Below are 16,552 nucleotides of genomic sequence, written 5' to 3' on the forward strand. Positions count from 1 at the left end.
AAGTCAGATTTTTAACTTGAGCCAGAATAGTCTCTGTCGCTAACCAGAGTTTTTAAAAGGCCAAATGTTGCTTTTATTGCAGTTATGTCTTTGTAAGCAAAGGCTGAGCAAATAGAACTGTTTTCATGCAGTTCTGCATTTCAGTTTGAACAAGGGTATACACCAGCTGAGACACACTTACCTACCAAGGACTTAAGAAATATTATGAGGCTTCCCTGGTGGCACAGTGGTTGAGGGTCCGCCTGCCGATGCAGGGGACACGGGTTCGTGCCCCGGTCCGGGAAGATCCCACATGCCGCGGAGCGGCTGGGCCCGTGAGCCGTGGCCGCTGAGCCTGCGTGTCCGGAGCCTGTGCTCCACAACGGGAGAGGCCACAACAGTGAGAGGCCCGCGTACCGAAAAAAAAAAAAAAAAAAAAAAAGTTAGAAGGGGGCAAAGAGAATCATAATAAATATTTTTATGTCTACACGTATGTGTCCATATGTGCCTGCTCACGCGAATCTAGGAGCCTGTGCATAAGAGTGTGTCCATAGGCGAGCACATAGAGAATCAGGTGTTTAATACAGGACTTAATTGACAGAGGTGTTTACAGTGCCATAGAGTTATATGCTCTTATTTGAAAGCATATCCTGTATCCTAAGACTAGTCAAAAACATGCAGACACTGGAAGGGTTGCTGAGAAGAAAGAGAAACGCTGTCCTGCTTCTCCACCCTCACTTTCATCCTGCGCCTCCTTGCCTTCCGCTTCCGGCTGAGAACAGCGCCTCCTTCTGGGCACAGGGGTAGAGCATCTCTCCTGCTTGAGGCCATGTTGCGTCTCAGGGGGAGGCTCTGATCACAGCATCCTAATCTCTGTGAGTAGGCTACCCCTGTCTCTGGGAGCTGGTGAAGTGAGACAGCGACTCTCCAGCATCCAGCATCGCGTCTGGCACATAATAGGAACCCTGAGTGGTGGTGTCATCGTTTTTGCTGCAACCTCTGTTCCTCTTACTAAGAATAGACCTTAGTCACCCTATATTCCACATTTGGGACCCAGAGAAGAAAAGTCGCTTGGCCGGAACCACAAAGCAGCTGGTGGCAGGGCTGGAACCAGAGCAGGGCTCCAGACCACATCCTTAGTCCCGGAGTCAGTGTGCAGATGTCACAACGGTACACCTTCTTCTGGTGACAGTCATCAAAGCCTGCTTTTGTGCATGGCTGTCTTCCTATACTAGACTCTGAGCTCCCTGATGGCAAATACTTTGTCTGCTTCTGCCTGTGTCCCCTGGACCTGGCACTGTGCCCTGCACGTGGTAGAATCTCAATGCATATTTGTTGAATAGAATTACATGCAAAGTAAGAAGAAACTATGAATAGGAGTTGTCAGAAGAATAGCTGTTAAGCAGAGTGCTGTCAGGTTCTGACCATCCAGCAAACAAAAAGCATGATTTCCCGGATTTGGGCCGTGATAGTGTGTGCCCAGATGATGGGGAGGGAGTGACTTCCAGGCAGCAGTGACAAAAGGACAGAAGCTTCCTACTGTTCAAAACGACGCGTTTAATCAGTTAGTTGTTGGCTAGATGCACGTGAGATCGTTTGGAGGAAGAGGAAGAAAAGTAAAGAAAACCAATTTAAAACTTCGGTGGTGAAGCCCTTCCAAAGTCTCATTAGTAAAAGTATGCTTAATTGTTTAACATGAGTTTGGAGGGCTCCCCGTTAAATGTTGCAAGCTCCCTGAAATCGCGTGTGTGCTGTTCCTGTGTTCAGCACGTTTCTTCTCTTCTTACAGAAATCCTGGGTGACACTAACCCAGGTCTGGTCAAAGTATCACAAAGCCCAAATATTTCACTCTGAATTGGGAATCTCCTGCTTTTTCTTCATTTCTTATAAGAAAGTTTGTTTAGATTTTGGTGTTTTCCTAAATTATCTGCCAATTTTCAGGAGCCCAAACATCATAGAAGTCTCACAATGATGGGTGATCTTAAAATTCACGCAGAACAGTGGGTCGAGGCCACCTGGGCCAGAGGAACTCGTATGATGGCAGCTTGAGGGGGAGAACCCCGCTTCTGGACCACGACGGCTGTGAACCCAGGGGGCCCAGCTCCCAGAGGAGGGTCTGGATAACTGGATGGGATTAGGTTGTAATCAGTCGATTTAAATCATACATGGGGGCTGCTTTTTAACTTTGTGGCCTCTTTAAATATAGTTTTTATTTGTATTGTCTCTGTTTGCTATTCTAAAGAATATTCTGTCTTAAAATAACAGGGAATGTGGCACAGTTGTGATGTGGCTCTCAGAAAGAAAGCCACACACAATTCAGATCCTATAAGTGGAGACAGCTACCCTCGGTGGTTAGAGAAAAGCGGGCTGGGTGCTCAGTATCAGCAGGGAAACAATGACCTCAACTGTAAGACACAGGACATGGGAATGGTCTTAGGGGATCCTTCTTTAGCGGAATTTAACTTTGCTGCCTTGACACATGGTGGCCAAGTATATGCTTGGGAAGTCATCCTGCATGAGCTGTTAATCCATTCAGCAAACATTTTGTTCAGGGCACTGATTCCCAGATTCAGAACAGGCTCTGGGATGACTCAGATCCCCAGCCCAAGGATTCCTCTGTGTGTGTGTGTGTGTGTGCATGTGCGTGCGTGCGTGCACGCAGGAGCGATTACGTTTTTTGAAAGTACAATTCAGCATGACAGTTGCTACCATGGGTACTTACGACACTTTTTGAGGCACAAATTAGAAAGAACACAGGAGAAAAGTCTGCAGCAGCACGGTGACGATCTCATTCCTAAATAAGAGAAGAACGAGCAACAACGCGATTTAAGTGGACGGTGCACGGGAAAGGGGAGTTTGCAGTCACACACACACGAAATGCTGATGTCACACACACAAAGTTGTCCAGCTCCACTCAAAAGTCAAAAAAGGTAACTTAAAGCAATACCAAGATACAGTACTTGCGGATTAGAGCGGTGAAAAAGACAGCACATTTTTTAAAGTTATACCATAGACCCGCACCCACCCTCAATTAGAGGGCGAGGAAACAGTGTTCACTGGAGTCCAGGGTCTCTGCCTGGGGCGCTAATGCCCTTGTCCCCTGTCTGCCCTCTGGAACCACCCTCCCCTCGTGTGTGACCTGCGCCCCCCAACCCCGGAGAGGTTTTCCGGCTCCATTGGCAAAGGCACCAGAGCGGACATGAGCTATGGCCCAGGGTGTTTCAGGAGCTGCTGTGTTTCTGCAGCTCCCTTCTCATTTCCTTTGGCCACGAGCGCAGTACGTTCTAGATGAAGGCTACCCTTTCAGCCCAGATCGTGGAGGAGGACCAGCACGGCCACAGCTGACCATCTACCAGGATGTAACATTAGCAAGGAATAAACTTTCATTGTTTTAAAGCACTGAGACTTGGGGGTTTTGTGTTTGAAACCACAAGCTTATTTAGTGAAAACCAGCTATAAAACCTTTTTAACACAGCAATTGCAATGCCAGTAACTAGCTTAACCAACACAGTCTTCCCTGTGTGTGAAGATGCATGTTAGAGGGACTTCTGCAACAGTGTTTATGGCAATGAAAAAACAAAAGGAAGCCACCTAAATATCCATCCGTAGGGAGTGGACCAAAGAAATACGGTATATCCACGGAATGGAATACCATACATCTGCTAAAAACGAAGGTTTACAGATTGTGAAAATTATCTACATCATTGTATATTACAGTATTTACCATTCTGCAACTTGTTGTTTTCATGCAACGTGGTATTTTTCATACTTGCCCGTGTTGATAGGTGTCTGTCTACTCGTTTCACATGCCCTGCGATCTTCCACTGGGTGAACAGACAGACTGCATTTAAGTCATCCCCTCCCCTGCCCGTGGCTAGCTCGGCGCTTGTGGCTCAGACATAGCTGCTGTTGAGAACGGTCTACTGCGTGCTTGCCTCCTTGTGTCCGTGTGCAGGGCTCGCTCTGAGATGTGGTCCAGGGATGGGACTGTCTGGTGGTGTCAGGGATCTTCAGGTTTCACAGCCGTTGCTCAGTTGTTCTCCACAGTGGCTGTGTTTACTCTTCCTGTGGGCATTTGGCTTCATTCTCTTGCTATTGTCAGAGTGGATATTAAGACAATATAGAAGATGTTACGCTGAGGTATGCTATTTTATACTGTGTGTGGCATATATGTTATTGTGAACACATACCATGCGGCAAAAATATCTTTTAAATATGCAGAGAAATAATAAATACTAACTCCAAGATAACAGTTACCTCTGGAAAGGGAGCAGACTGAGATTAGGGCAGGGCACACAGGTGACCTCAAAAATCTGTGTATTATGTTTTATTTTTCAAAAGTAAGGCAATATGGTATAACCTTAAGATCTGATAAAGCTGCATATTTACATGAAATGTTTTTTATATTTTTTATTTGTATGTTTAAAATAATTGCTTATGTGTAAATTTGACCACTTATATGCAGAGAAACATTTGAGGACATTTTAGAAACATTTAGGTTACTTCTGGAAAGTGGGGTGAGAAGGGTCTTTTACTTGTCACTTTATTCCTTTTTGTAGTTTTCGAATTTTTTTAGAAACATATATCAAGTTTATGGATTTAAAAATAAGAAGGGACTAATCCAGGCTCAGCAACTTTCTTATTGTATGGCTGAGACAAAAAACACAGAGCTCTTGAAACTTGTGTTTTCTGTAAAATATGGTTAGAAGCACCTGCTTTGTAGAGCTGGTGTGAGGATTAGAAATTATTCATATACACACCTAGCAGAGTGCCTTTTACATAGTAGGCACTAAATAAATAATAATTGTTTACATTATTAATAAGAATGGAGGATGTGCTCTGTTTGCAAATTTACTCACCCTGAAATGTGCAGAGAAAAGAGATGCACGTTCTTTATTTCTCAGTAACTGATCTGTTCTTCCACATGAGTGCCCCATGGGGAAATGGATCTTTGAGCCAGAAAACTTAGTTTGGCTCAATAATTTAAACCCACAGCCAGTGCTTAGATCCCCTTCAGTGAGTGCTGTCCCTTTAGGTTAAACGCACAGAGTCTCCCATCACTGCTCGCCCTCCCCGTCCCTGGGTCAAGGGTGCCAGGTTTAGCAAATAAAAACACAGGACACCCAGTAACACAAAATTTCAGGTAAACAACAAATGGATTTTTAGTAGTAAGTCCCAATACTGCATGGGACATATTTATACCGAAGAATATATATTGTCTATCTGAAATTCAAATATAACTGGCCAAGCTGCATTCTGTTTGGGCAATCCTATCCATGGGTGAATGGGGGAGGGCCACATGGTCGGGGAGACAAGGCCTCGGACCCCCCGGACTTCGGATGTGCACTGGATAGTGTCTGGGCCCAGTCCCAGGTAGCAGACAGGCTTCAGGTCCACGGCTGCTGTGACCGCAGTCTGTCTCTCAGCTCAGCCGGGCCGGGGGTGCTCCCGGGCCGGACCAGCCCATCTTGCCTTTCCACGGTACCTCGGACTGCACTGCTTTTCTGCCACATTCTCTCGGGACACAGGACTAGGATGTCCCCTCAGCAGCCCCTGTGGGGTGGGCTCTGAGCCTCACTGTGGTGAGATCCATGGCCAGGACCCTGGCTCTCAACTCAGCCGCTTGTCACGTGGCCCCTTGGAAGCAGGCAGGAAGTTCTGATGATGATTCCCGGGAAGCTGCCCAAATAGGACGAATCCCCAGCTTAGGTGCAGCCACCCCTGGGAGTTCAGAGCGTCCCAGAGACCCCAGCCTGAGGCAGAGGAAAAGCAGCCCCAGGGCCTACAGCTCCCAGAACACGTCCATCTTTCTCTGCACACCTGCCCTCCGCCAGCCTTCACTTCCTGTCTGTCTCCTTCCTCCCAAGTGCACCAGGGCCGAAGGGGCAGCCTCCCCTGCTCCGTCCTGTGTGTTCTGTGATCATTCATTCGGCACTCGCTCCACGAATATGTAATCGAGCCCCACCTATGTTCCAAAGGGTATTCTAGATGCTGGAAATAATGGCAGTAAAAACAGACTTCCAGAATTTGTTCACATAAATTCTAGAGCTTGCATTCTAGGGCAGTTGAAAGGGCCAATGAACAAATACTGAAAGTGCATACCAGAGGGTCCTGCCGTTAGGTATGGGCGGCGCCCTGTGAAGAACAGGCAGCAGGGGCAGGTGGAAGCTGGGCCGATGGTCGTGGAGGGGTCTCTTCCAGTAAGTGGTGGGAGGAGGCGTCTGAGCAGACACTTAATGAAGACAAAGACAAGCTGCGCCGGTGTCTGGGGACGGAGACTTCAGGCAGAGAGAACAGTAGGCCCGGTGGGAACAAGCTTGGTGTCCGTCACATCCCACGGGAAGGCCCGCCCCGGCCGCACAGAAGGAGCGCAGAGAAGGGGCAGAGATGAAGTTAGAAAAACCCACGCCTGCCTCTTAATACACCTTCAGAATAGCTGAAAAGTAATTTACAAAGCCTTTTTCTCTTTCTGGACCCTCCTTTTGCTAAAGAGAATAACGAAGTCGACCTAAGACTTGACCCACAGTTGGCCAGGCCCCCTTCTCACCCCAGGGCTGCAGCTTCAGGACAGCCTTGGAGCTGGAAGCTGCGAGCTACGTCATCAGGGAAAACTGAAACGCAGATGAACATTTGCAAAATTAGGCCGTTACACTAGTGAGTTTTTACCAAGCGTTACAGGAGAGCAGTGGAGGTGATGGCTTCCTCTGGGAGGGGCCAGCAAGGCAGCTTGGAAAGGTGACTTAGGACTGAGTCTGCAGTGATTGACCAGAACTCCATGAAGACAACGTGGAATTGGGTCTGGACAGTCAGGATGGGGTTATAAGGGTATAGGTGTTTTATGTCCTTACGATAATCTAAAACACACACACTTTCCATTGGGTTCATTGTAATTGACGCGGACACAAAGCTAGGAAGACGTGCCTGTAACACCCAGGGCCCGGCCTCTGCCATCGTCCATGGCTGCTGACTCTTCCGCAGAGCTGGGCGCGCCAGAGCCCCCGGTGAGCACCTTGTAACAAAGGCTTGGTTCTCTTTTGTTCTCCACGAAACTCACGACCCCCTTTTTGTTTCTCTGCCCACTGCAGGTCCTGGGGTCCCCACGGTGACCGTGCACAACACGACAGATAAGAAAAGTAAGTGCTTTTGGTCTTTCCTTGACTCTTCCTGCGGCTCGGGAGGAAAGAAGCAGAAAAGCTTTATGAGATGATCTGCGCAGAGTTTCTTTTGGAGGCCAAGATGGTTCATGTCCTAGCGCTTCAGAATGAAGCCCGCGGTCGCCAACACTGATTCGATGGGATGGAAGTGTAGGTGCGGGCCTCCCAGCCAGAAGGTCCCGCAGCTCCACCAGTGCCGAGGCCTGGAGGCCACCACAGGGCGTGCCGGCCTTGCCTGCGACACTCTGGGCAAAGCCCCAGCCGCACGGATATGCGCGTCCAGCCCTGGGATCTGGAGCCGGGCCTGCCCAAGTCCTCCCCCTTCTGAGAATCTCCCCACAGGGCCGAGGAGCCACCTGTCTCCGTTGGCTCTGGGGGCATTTTCATGGCACACGGGGCACCTCACGTCCTTGCCACTGCAGGGACGGAACTTTCCAGAGAGTCTCGAGGACCCCACACATGTTGGGGGTGACGTGCACATGTATATTTATACGAAAAATTGGAACTGATGTGTGCAGTCCCAGGCAGACCGTCGGGAAAGCTGAGAAGTAGAGAACTTGACCTTTCTCGGCCTTCCTCTGCCCTAATCCACGAGGAATCCTAGGCCTTTACAGTCCCACCTCTCCTTCCCACGGTTGCCACCACCCAGGTGCCACCTTCCCTGCAGGACCCTGCTCAGCATTCTACCTTAATGCACGGAATCAAACCTCGTAGCGGTTTTTGTAATTCCCTCAGGAAGCCACTGTGGCTCCTATCTCGATGGCAGGGTTACAGGCCCCAAGGAGAGCTGGTTAGGGGGAAAGTTCTGAAAAGGAGATCTCCAGCAGCATATTAATCACTGGGTAAAAATGGTTAAAGTGTTCAAACGTCGATAAAATAGATTTATTTAGAGACAGTGTTTAGAAAAAAATCCAAAATGATAATATTCTTAAAACTATCAAATAGAGCTTCCCTGGTGGCGCAGCGGTTGAGAGTCCGCCTGCCGATGCAGGGGACACGGGTTCGTACCCCAGTCCGGGAAGATCCCACATGCCGCGGAGCGGCTGGGCCCGTGAGCCATGGCCATTGAGCCTGTGCGTCCGGAGCCTGTGCTCTGCAACGGGAGAGGCCACAGCAGTGAGAGACCCGCGTACCACACACACACACAAAAAACTATCAAATAATTATCAGGAATTCAGAATTAAAGATAATAATATAATCACAAGTACATAATTAAATCATTTAAATGGAAAGAAAAAAAAGCCAAAGAATGGATGTCAGAATGGATACAAAGCCCACTCAAAACACTTGCACGGCATCAGAGGGAGGCAGGCTGAGAGGGAGCTGCTTCTCCTCCTCAGAGAAGGGGTGAGTCTACAGGGGGAAGAGATGTGCCTGGCCCCAGCCACTTCTCCAGCATGGTCTACAGTGGAGGACCATTCTAGGAGGCTGAGAGATTCGGGGGTCTGGCCATAGTCAAGTGATTGCACGACAGTGACTGCAGTACAGTGACTGCAGTACAGTGACTGCATGACAGTGACTACAGTCCAGTGACTGCAGTACAGTGCACGACAGTGACTAAAATACAGTGACTGCACGACAGTGACTACAGTACAGTGACTGCATTACAGTGACTACAGTCCAGTGACTGCACAACAGTGACTACAGTCCAGTGACTGCAGTGCAGTGACTGCACCACAGTGACTACAGTACAGTGACTGCCCCACAGTGATATGAGAGGTCGCTACTGGGGAAGCTAAGGTTCGGGAGCACAGAACTCAATGCACTATTTTTGAAGCTTCCTGCGAATCCATAATTTAAAAAGTAGATGTAACTCTGCTTAAGAAAGCCATTCAGTTAAATACTTTTACTTCTTTGGAGGGTCCTATTATTTTTCTATCCAAGTCAATGGGTTAATACACTACCTTTTCAGAATGGATTTTGCTTTTAGTCATGTTCAGGCCTGGATGTGATGACACCATTAGGGGTCCTGAGGGTCAGGACCGTGAAAAGTCCCCAACGCCCCCTCCTCCCTCCCCCCACCGCCTTGCCGTTCCCATGGTGCTGGGTAGTCACCATCGCTTTCCTAAGGCTCGGGTGTGAGCGGAAATGAAGCAGATTTGTATCTTAGACGTACGGAATGGCGTCAACACAACAGTTTATTTATTCTATTTATAAAATAATGTATGGGGGTGCAGTGCCTCTGAAAGAGAGTTCTGAGGTATTTTACTGATTCTACTCGGGAAGCCAAACGACCAGTTATTTTCATGTTTGGTTGACTAGCTGCATTAACCAGTCATCCCACCCACCATGGACAGGCTGGAGGCTGTGGGTCATCGTCCATATTCTATTGTGGTGCTCCTGACACAGCAGGTATTTCGAAGCATTTTACTGTTGCAGTTGAGCTGTCACTCTTGTGGCTGATTCCCGGAGGCAAAGAGAGAGGGCCCAGGGAATAAGAAAGAAAAAGCACTTTGCACACGGGGTGAGGTTGGCTCTGCAGTCGGTGTCCCATTCGTCTCTGAAATTTAACAGAGAACCTGGAGGTGACACCGTCGTGCTTCATCTCAGCCACGTGCTGCTTGACGGGACACTGGACAGCATTTACGTCCCGTGCTGATGTGTGGAATCTTTTCTGTCACCTTTGTTGTATAAGCCTGTGCATGTGGTTACATTTGAGCTCGGTTTTCCTGCAGCCTAATGCAAACTCAGGAGATGTTTCACTCTGACTTTCCCTGTTTCTGCGTTTATAGTTCTCGGTATAGCTCAGAATTGGTCAGACTTTTGACTTAAGCCACAAAATTAAGTTGGAAAAGGCATGATCTCAATGTGGCTGCTGCTGTGGTGCCCACCACCCAAGAGAATAGGGGTGTTTCGTTCAGTGTCTGATGTGTGTTCTGAGATGGCAGTTTGAGGGGCTCCAGAAAGACCCCCTGGAGTACCTACTTCTCCCCGCCCAGCAGGTGCCTGAAATACTCCTGTTGTGTATTCATTCCTGTGGGTGTGGACATCACACCTGCACAAAGGCTTCTTTTAAAATATAAAAATTTCTTAGATCGGGCTTCCCTGGTGGCGTAGTGGTTGGGAGTCCGCCTGCCGATGCGGGGGACGCAGGTTCGTGCCCCGGTCCGGGAGGATCCCACATGCCGCGGAGCGGCTGGGTCCGTGAGCCGTGGCCACTGGGCCTGCGCGTCCGGAGTCTGTGCTCCGCAGCGGGAGGCGCCGCGGTGGTGGGAGGCCCGCATACCACAAAAAGAAAACAAAATCTCTTAGATCATTTGGGATCACGTTTGGCTACGTGTAACAGAAAACTCAAGATAGCAGTTGCTGAAACTGGATGGAAGACGTGTTGCTTTGTGATGCACAGTGGCATCGTGTCTGCATCCCGGGCTGGAAGACAGGAGGGCGGGTGAAGCACAGGGTGGTTCCTGTAACTGAGCGCCTCAGGCTGTCTCCCCACAGGGGCTGCCGACACTCTGCTTCCATCTAGAGGTCACAGCTTGGCCGCGTGTCCACCAGGCTGCCAAGGATGCTGGGAAATGTCTTTTATCTGGGCTCCCCGCACCTCAGATAAAGTCAGGATTTTGCTACTGAATGATCAGAGCTGCTGCAACAACCACCACCGAAATCTCAGCAGCTTCGTGTATGAGTTCCTAGGGCCACCATCACACGGTAGCACACGCTGGGGGCTTGAACAACAGAAATCTATTGCGTCGCCTTTCTGGAGGCTGCAAGTCCACGATCAAGGTGTCGGCAGGGTTGGTACCTTCTGAGCCTGAGGGAGACGCTGTCCAGGCCTCTCTCCCCGCTTCTGCTGGCTGCTCTCGGTCTTTGACATCCCGTGGCTTATGGAAACGTCGCCCCAGGCTCTTCATCTTCTCCCTGTGTGCATGTCTGTGTCCAAATCTGCCCTTTCTATAAAAGGACACCAGTGGGCTTCCCTGATGGCGCAGTGGTTGAGAATCTGCCTGCTAATGCAGGGGACACAGGTTCGAGCCCCGGTCTGGGAGGATCCCACATGCCGTGGAGCAATTAGGCCCGTGAGCCACAACTACTGAGCCTGCGCGTCTGGAGCCTGTGCTCCGCAACGAGAGGCCGCGATAGTGAGAGGTCCGCGCACTGCGATGAAGAGTGGCCCCCGCTTGCCACAACTAGAGAAAGCCCTCGCACAGAAACGAAGACCCAACACAGCAAAAATTAATTAATTAATTAATTAACTCCTACCCCCAACATCTTAAAAAAAATAAAAAAGGACACCAGTCGTATTGGATCAGGGCCCGCCCTATTGACTTCAATTTTGCTTGATTTCTCTGCAAAGACCCTGTTTCCAAATGAGGTCACCCTCACCAGTCCTGAGGGGGAGGACTTCAGCATCTTCTGTGGGGATGCAATTCCACCCAACACTCAGCAGAACGAGGGTTTCTGTTACGCGCACACAAAATACAGGTTGCTCTCCTGGTAGGAACCCAGGGCTTCAGGCTCCTTCTGGGGTGTGGCCCCAGCATCTTCAAGGCTCTGCTTCTGGCCCTGGAGACAGGAAGAGAAAAAATGGGAAGGTTCTGTGATTTTTGTGTTGAGGCCTAGCGGTGGTGTGCGTCCTTTCCAGGCAGAACTCCTGCACGTGGGCCCACCTAGAAAAAGAGAAGCTGTGTGTCTGGGAAGGGGGAGAAACTGATGAGTTCGCAGTCAGTATCACAGGACGTAAAAAGGAGAGGGAATCTAGGAGGCCTGTCCCTGAAAGGAGTGACCTAGTGGGTAAGTATGGGCCATTCTTGGGTGGATTACTTTGGTCTGACCATGAAGGCCCTTTCCAGACAGGTGTGGTCAATGCCGGGGAGGCTCATAGAAGGGGGGTGACCCCACCAAGGAAGGTTCTCTGACTGTGGCTGTGAGCACCAGGGCCCAGCATGGAACCATAAGGACAGGGGGACCAAACGGCAGGGAGCGGGGCTGGTTGTAGAGGTGTAAGACCTGACCCTACACTGGGAGAGCTTAGCATCACTTAGGACATAAAAGACATAAAGATGAAGGACAGAAAATGTAATAATAAACACAAACATCTAGGAGAAACCATAAAGACTTACATGTTCATTAGTGCCTGGTTCGAGCAGTGGTTTGAGTTCTGGGTGTTCCTCAAACCCAGAGACAAGGTCCCGGAAGACCTGAAAGAAGAGCCCAGCTTTGATCTAAGACTTCAGAGAAAATGGGTCACAGGGGCTTTCAAATTTGGTAGGGATTTGAGATTTAGGTTATTTCTGTGATTTTGTAAGTTGTCTTCATTTTCCCCACACTGCTGTGGGAAGCAGAACTGGTTTCCGGAGACATCTCAGTGGAAAGTTGTCAGGTGATGCCGGAGAATAGGTTTCCTATTGCCCTTCATGGCACCAGCCCCAAACGCAGAAACGGAGGGACGAAGGGTCGGCCGCTCACGGGAGACCACACCGCTGCCTCCCTCCCCAGCAGGGTCTCCCCGGCCCCCTCCCCAGTTACACCCAAGTCTGGCCCTCTGTCTGCGTTCGCCTCTGACCTGTCCTCTTCAGGGGCTGTGTCCCCAGACTTGTGCTCCACGGCTCCTTCATCCCATATCTGTCTTCAGCTGCAGCCCACCGCCTGCTGCCCCGACCCTGCCAGGTAGGCTCCTGACTCCCCCCCAGGCACACCTGGCAGGTGCATTCAGACAGCTTTGATGCCCTAAAAAGTGTCTGGTAATTGAGTGTTTCCCAGACTTGAATAATAAGCAGACCCTATATAAAGGGGAGAAAGTAAGACTTCTGATACTATGTCTGCGGACCCCAATTTAAGAACTCGGTTTAAACTAACGTCTTATTTCCTAAGAAATGCATTTCAATCCTAAACAGGTGGGGCAAAAGAGAGGTTTTATATTTTTACTCAGCAAAAGAATTGAACTTTTGCTTATCATTCAAATGACCCAAAACAATTAATTGTCAGGTAACAAGTGGTCTTCTGTCGGAATGGTGGGCAGACACATGACAAGGGATGGTTTACTTGTTGACGATACCGGGAGCTGTGAGATGCTGCACACCCCGTTGCTCGTGGCAGAATAGAAGGGAAACCTGTTCTGTGCTGGGAGTCAGAGACTTCAGAGTGAAGACAGTGTTGACGGCGAGTCCAGCCTCTTTCTTTTAAAGACTGGAGCTCAGAGACCGCAAGAGATGCAGTGTCCGCTCCACTCCTCACGGCTCTCGGGGTGCGTCCTGTACTTACTCCCTGTTGACTGTGTTCTGCAAAGACTGTGCACGTTGGTCCTGCCTGGTTGTCGGAGCTCAGCTGAGCATCCCTCCTGGCTGCCCCTGTCTGGGAATAACCCGTAATCACCACCCCTGTGTGTGTAGTAGATGCCAGACCCAAGGCCTGGATCTCACCTGTCACCCCACGTCCAAGGGCTCCATCCCCACGGTTCCCGTCGGATGGTGCGTGACAGAGCGCGTTTACCCACGTCCCCTTGCTCCCTCCCTCTCCTGACCCCGTGAGGAAGACCTCACAGGCAGCATAGGCTCTGCTCCCCAGAAAAGACAGCCCAGGTTCAAGCTGCAAGAATACTGACAGCTACGACTGTTTCTTCTGGAATTCTTACTGTTCAAGAGTAAATACTCTCAATAAGAGGAGAAAGTGAGAAGAAATTTTTAAAAAGAGAGAAAGAGGAAGGAAGGGAGGGAGGAAAGGAGAACAGCAAAACGTCGCAAAGTTAACCTACAAGTGGGCTCAGGTTTTTAAAAAGACTTTTCAAATGTTTAGTTTCTTCCGTTCCCTCTGCCCGCCCATGAGTGGCATATGCCCACCAGGTGCCAGTCGCAGGGGTGGGACAGGAAGGCCATGTGACTCGCACATGGTGACTAGGGCAGGACCCCGTGCCTCGGCCCCCGCCCTGCGCCGTTCCCTGTGCTGTGCCGGAAGCTGACACCACAGGAGAGGCCTGGGGCCGCCTGGAAAATAAGAATTAAAGGCTGCAGGTCCCGATAGCGTGTCAAACCCAGAGTCCAGCCCACGGGCCTTGGCGGCGGGGAGTCAGCCGGGGATTCTTCTGTGTGTTTACCTTCTGGTGTGTCTGGCGTCGGCTCCGGAGCCTCCTCCCATCTCATCTCCAGCTGCGCCAGCACAGAACACAGTGCCCTCAGGTTTTGGTTTGTCTGTCGAACTGGGTGGGCACCTTTCGGGTGAGGGGCGGAGCCGGTGCCCCCAGACCCTGGGCCCGTCCGAGCCTTGGGGCTCCTCTGCTGGGCTCGGATCCACGTGCGTCACGTGCAGGACCACACGGCTCACTGAGCAGCCCTCGGGCCTCAGGTGCGTTTCACATGGGCTGTGCTCTTCGGGGCTGAAAAGGCCGTGGAAACGCTCCAGGAGCATCACAGAGGCAAGCGGTGGGCTCTCCATCCCCCCGGCTGGCCCTGCCTGCAAGAGCTGTCCTGTGAGTCTCGGGCTCCGAGAGGCCACGCCGTGTGCCTGTGCTCCCGAGGCTGCGTCGTGAGCATCTCCTGGAAACAGGACCTGGAGAAAGGCTGGAGGCCTCAGGAGTGGTGGTGACAGCGACCGCGACCTCAGGCAGGTTACAGAGCTGGCTTGGGGCCAGCACTGCTGCGGACACTTTGTGTGTTTCCACTCGTCCCACCCCACCCCAGCCCGTGAGGCAGGAGCTCTCACTACCCCCGTTATTCATGAGGAGAACCGAGGGCAAGGAGCGCGCCTGAAGTGGCCCCAGCTGGAAAGCACTGGGGCACAGCCCGTCCCTCCCCTCGGAGCGCCGAGCAGCTCAGCCTGCGGCCAGCGCGGCCGGGGGCTACTCAGGCCTAGTGGCTCCATCCTGCGCCTGCCCTGAGCCGGGCCAAGGATCCTTTGCTCTGGGATGAACCCCGCTCAGCCCCGGTGTGCAGCCTCGGGGAGGATTCTGGGGTCGGCAGGACCGAGCCCTTGAACTGCACCCCGAATGCTTAATCCCCGTCAGCACCGCATCCACCCCTTTTATTTAACATAACCGGCTTCCCGGGCAGCACTGAGCGCGAGCCTCACAGCACGTTACCTGAGATCACGTGGCCACGACCAGGCCAGACCCTGGTTCATGTGACCCTACGCACAACGTCCCACACCCGGGCCCCAGGAGCCCAAGGCCTTTGCTTTGCTGTCACCTGAGAGATGTGCTCACAACCGCAGCATCCCTGATCACTGCTCCAGAGGCAACCCCGGTTGAATCTGACGCAGCGCTGAGTCCCTGATGGTGTTTGGGCCCGGCAAGCAGAGTACAGAGCTACCTCAAGTCGGGAGGGCAGGTCCCACCGGCGTGCGGATCGGAGGCAGGACGTGAGGCCACCTGCCCGCAGCCCAGTGGCCCAGGTGATCGGGCTCTTGGGGAGGTGGCCTTTGGGCAAACTGTGGAAAGCCTGGACGTCCAGCTGTGTATGGCCCACGTGGTGGGACAGTGACAGGCAAACAGAAGCCGGGGGAACACAGCTCGGCAGGCGGCAGACGGGCCCCGAAGGTCCGGTCAGGGTCGGACGGCAGCGATCGTTCCCTGGATCCCAGCCCTGCTCTGAAATTCGAAATTACTGTTTCGGAAGTCTTTGTCTTTCCTCCTCCTCTGCTCCCGACCCCAGAGCCACCCGGGGAATGTTGGACTTCTTTCCCTTTAGAAAATCTTATCTGCAGACAGAGCCTGCGGTGTCACAGATGTGACTCTGAATTATTTAGAAGCTGTTTCCTTAAGAACGTAATTATGGTCGGGACCAGAGCACACTCCTCAGGTGCTGGCGTAGGAAAACCGGCACAGTCGCTGCATTAATAGTTGCTGGCTTCAGTGTGAGTGTGAGGGGGGTGTGAGCTCGGCGTGCAGACACAATTCAGGTGCAGAGGCCTGCGAGCACCACACGCCTCCCTGCCCGGCACAGCCCGCGGGACAGAGTGCCGCAGGCGGTTTCAGCGTGGTCTGTGTCCCGGCAGCGCCCGCAGTGTCGTGGCAGCTGCTCACAGACCCCAAGTTACCGGGGCGCCTGGTGTGCCTCCTTCACCAGAACTCCTAGACAGGGCCTCTCCTTCCCACTCCCTTCGGTCGGGTTTTTACACAGAAGCAAAACCAACTCGCACGGCCGGCTGGCATCATAGGCGTTCTTTGAGATTGTCCCAGACACAGGCTGTTTGGTGTCTGTCCCCTTTCTCACTCGGTTCTCTCTGCCTGGGAGACCCCCCTGCCATCTTCCTCCGAGGGCCCACCCAGGGGATGTCACCTGTGCTGTCAGGCACGTGGCGAGCAGGTAGGATGGGGGGATACCAGGAGGTGCCAGCCAGTGTGTGCCCATCTCGGTCAAGGCCTCCGCTGTGTCTGGAAAGTCCTCCGGGTCCGCAGCTACCCCCCGCCACACACACACTGGCAGCCCTTCTGGAGGGACAGGTGACGATCGGGTTTACAGACGGCTCGCTCTAGGCCAAAACAC

General features: G+C 51.7%; 1 protein-coding gene across 1 annotated transcript in view; it reads left to right on the plus strand.

Moving 5' to 3' along the window:
* The window catches only part of DPP6 (dipeptidyl peptidase like 6), a 772,816-nt gene that overhangs the window by 726,050 nt on the left and 30,214 nt on the right, over window positions 1-16,552 (plus strand). Inside the window, exon 17 of the mRNA XM_033863543.2 lies at window positions 7,065-7,112. Within this exon, the coding sequence (XP_033719434.1) occupies window positions 7,065-7,112 (48 nt within the window). The remainder of the gene's footprint in view (window positions 1-7,064; window positions 7,113-16,552) is intronic.

This window comes from Tursiops truncatus, chromosome 9, assembly GCF_011762595.2.
Source record: "Tursiops truncatus isolate mTurTru1 chromosome 9, mTurTru1.mat.Y, whole genome shotgun sequence".
Taxonomy (NCBI): Eukaryota; Metazoa; Chordata; class Mammalia; order Artiodactyla; family Delphinidae; genus Tursiops; species Tursiops truncatus.